At 51.7% G+C, this 348-nt stretch overlaps 1 protein-coding gene across 1 annotated transcript in view; it reads left to right on the top strand.

Moving 5' to 3' along the window:
* Positions 1-348, top strand: part of EMH_0099380 (uncharacterized protein) — a gene marked incomplete at both ends in the record, with an annotated part of 1,164 nt that overhangs the window by 624 nt on the left and 192 nt on the right. Inside the window, 2 exons of the mRNA XM_013494145.1 lie at positions 3-119; positions 322-348. Coding sequence (XP_013349599.1) covers positions 3-119; positions 322-348 — 144 coding nt within the window. The remainder of the gene's footprint in view (positions 1-2; positions 120-321) is intronic.

Below are 348 nucleotides of genomic sequence, written 5' to 3'. Positions count from 1 at the left end.
AGCAGCAGCAAGAGCAGCAACGACAAACACAGAAGCAGCAACAACAGCAGCAGCAGCAACAGCAGCAGCAGCAGCAGAAGGGAGATAAGGGATTGATGGGCACCGTCAACAGCAACAGGGTAAATCGCAAGATAGCAGTGGCGCAACTGCTGCTGCTGCTGTTGCTGTTGTTGTTGCTGCTGCTGTTGCTGCTGTTGCTGTTGCTGCTGCTGCTGACGTACGAGTTGATGTATTCGTTGGTCGCTCCCTTTCCTCCTTTTTTGTCTTTGAGGAAACTTTTCAGTCTCTTCTTCTTCTGCCTGCACACACAAAGAAAGGCAGAAGCAGCAGCAGCAACAGCAGCAGCAG

The sequence above is a fragment of the Eimeria mitis genome, genomic scaffold (genome assembly GCF_000499745.2).
Source record: "Eimeria mitis Houghton genomic scaffold, Emh_scaff10529, whole genome shotgun sequence".
In the NCBI taxonomy this organism is placed as follows: domain Eukaryota; phylum Apicomplexa; class Conoidasida; order Eucoccidiorida; family Eimeriidae; genus Eimeria; species Eimeria mitis.
This window is presented reverse-complemented; position numbering and strand designations above follow the sequence as displayed.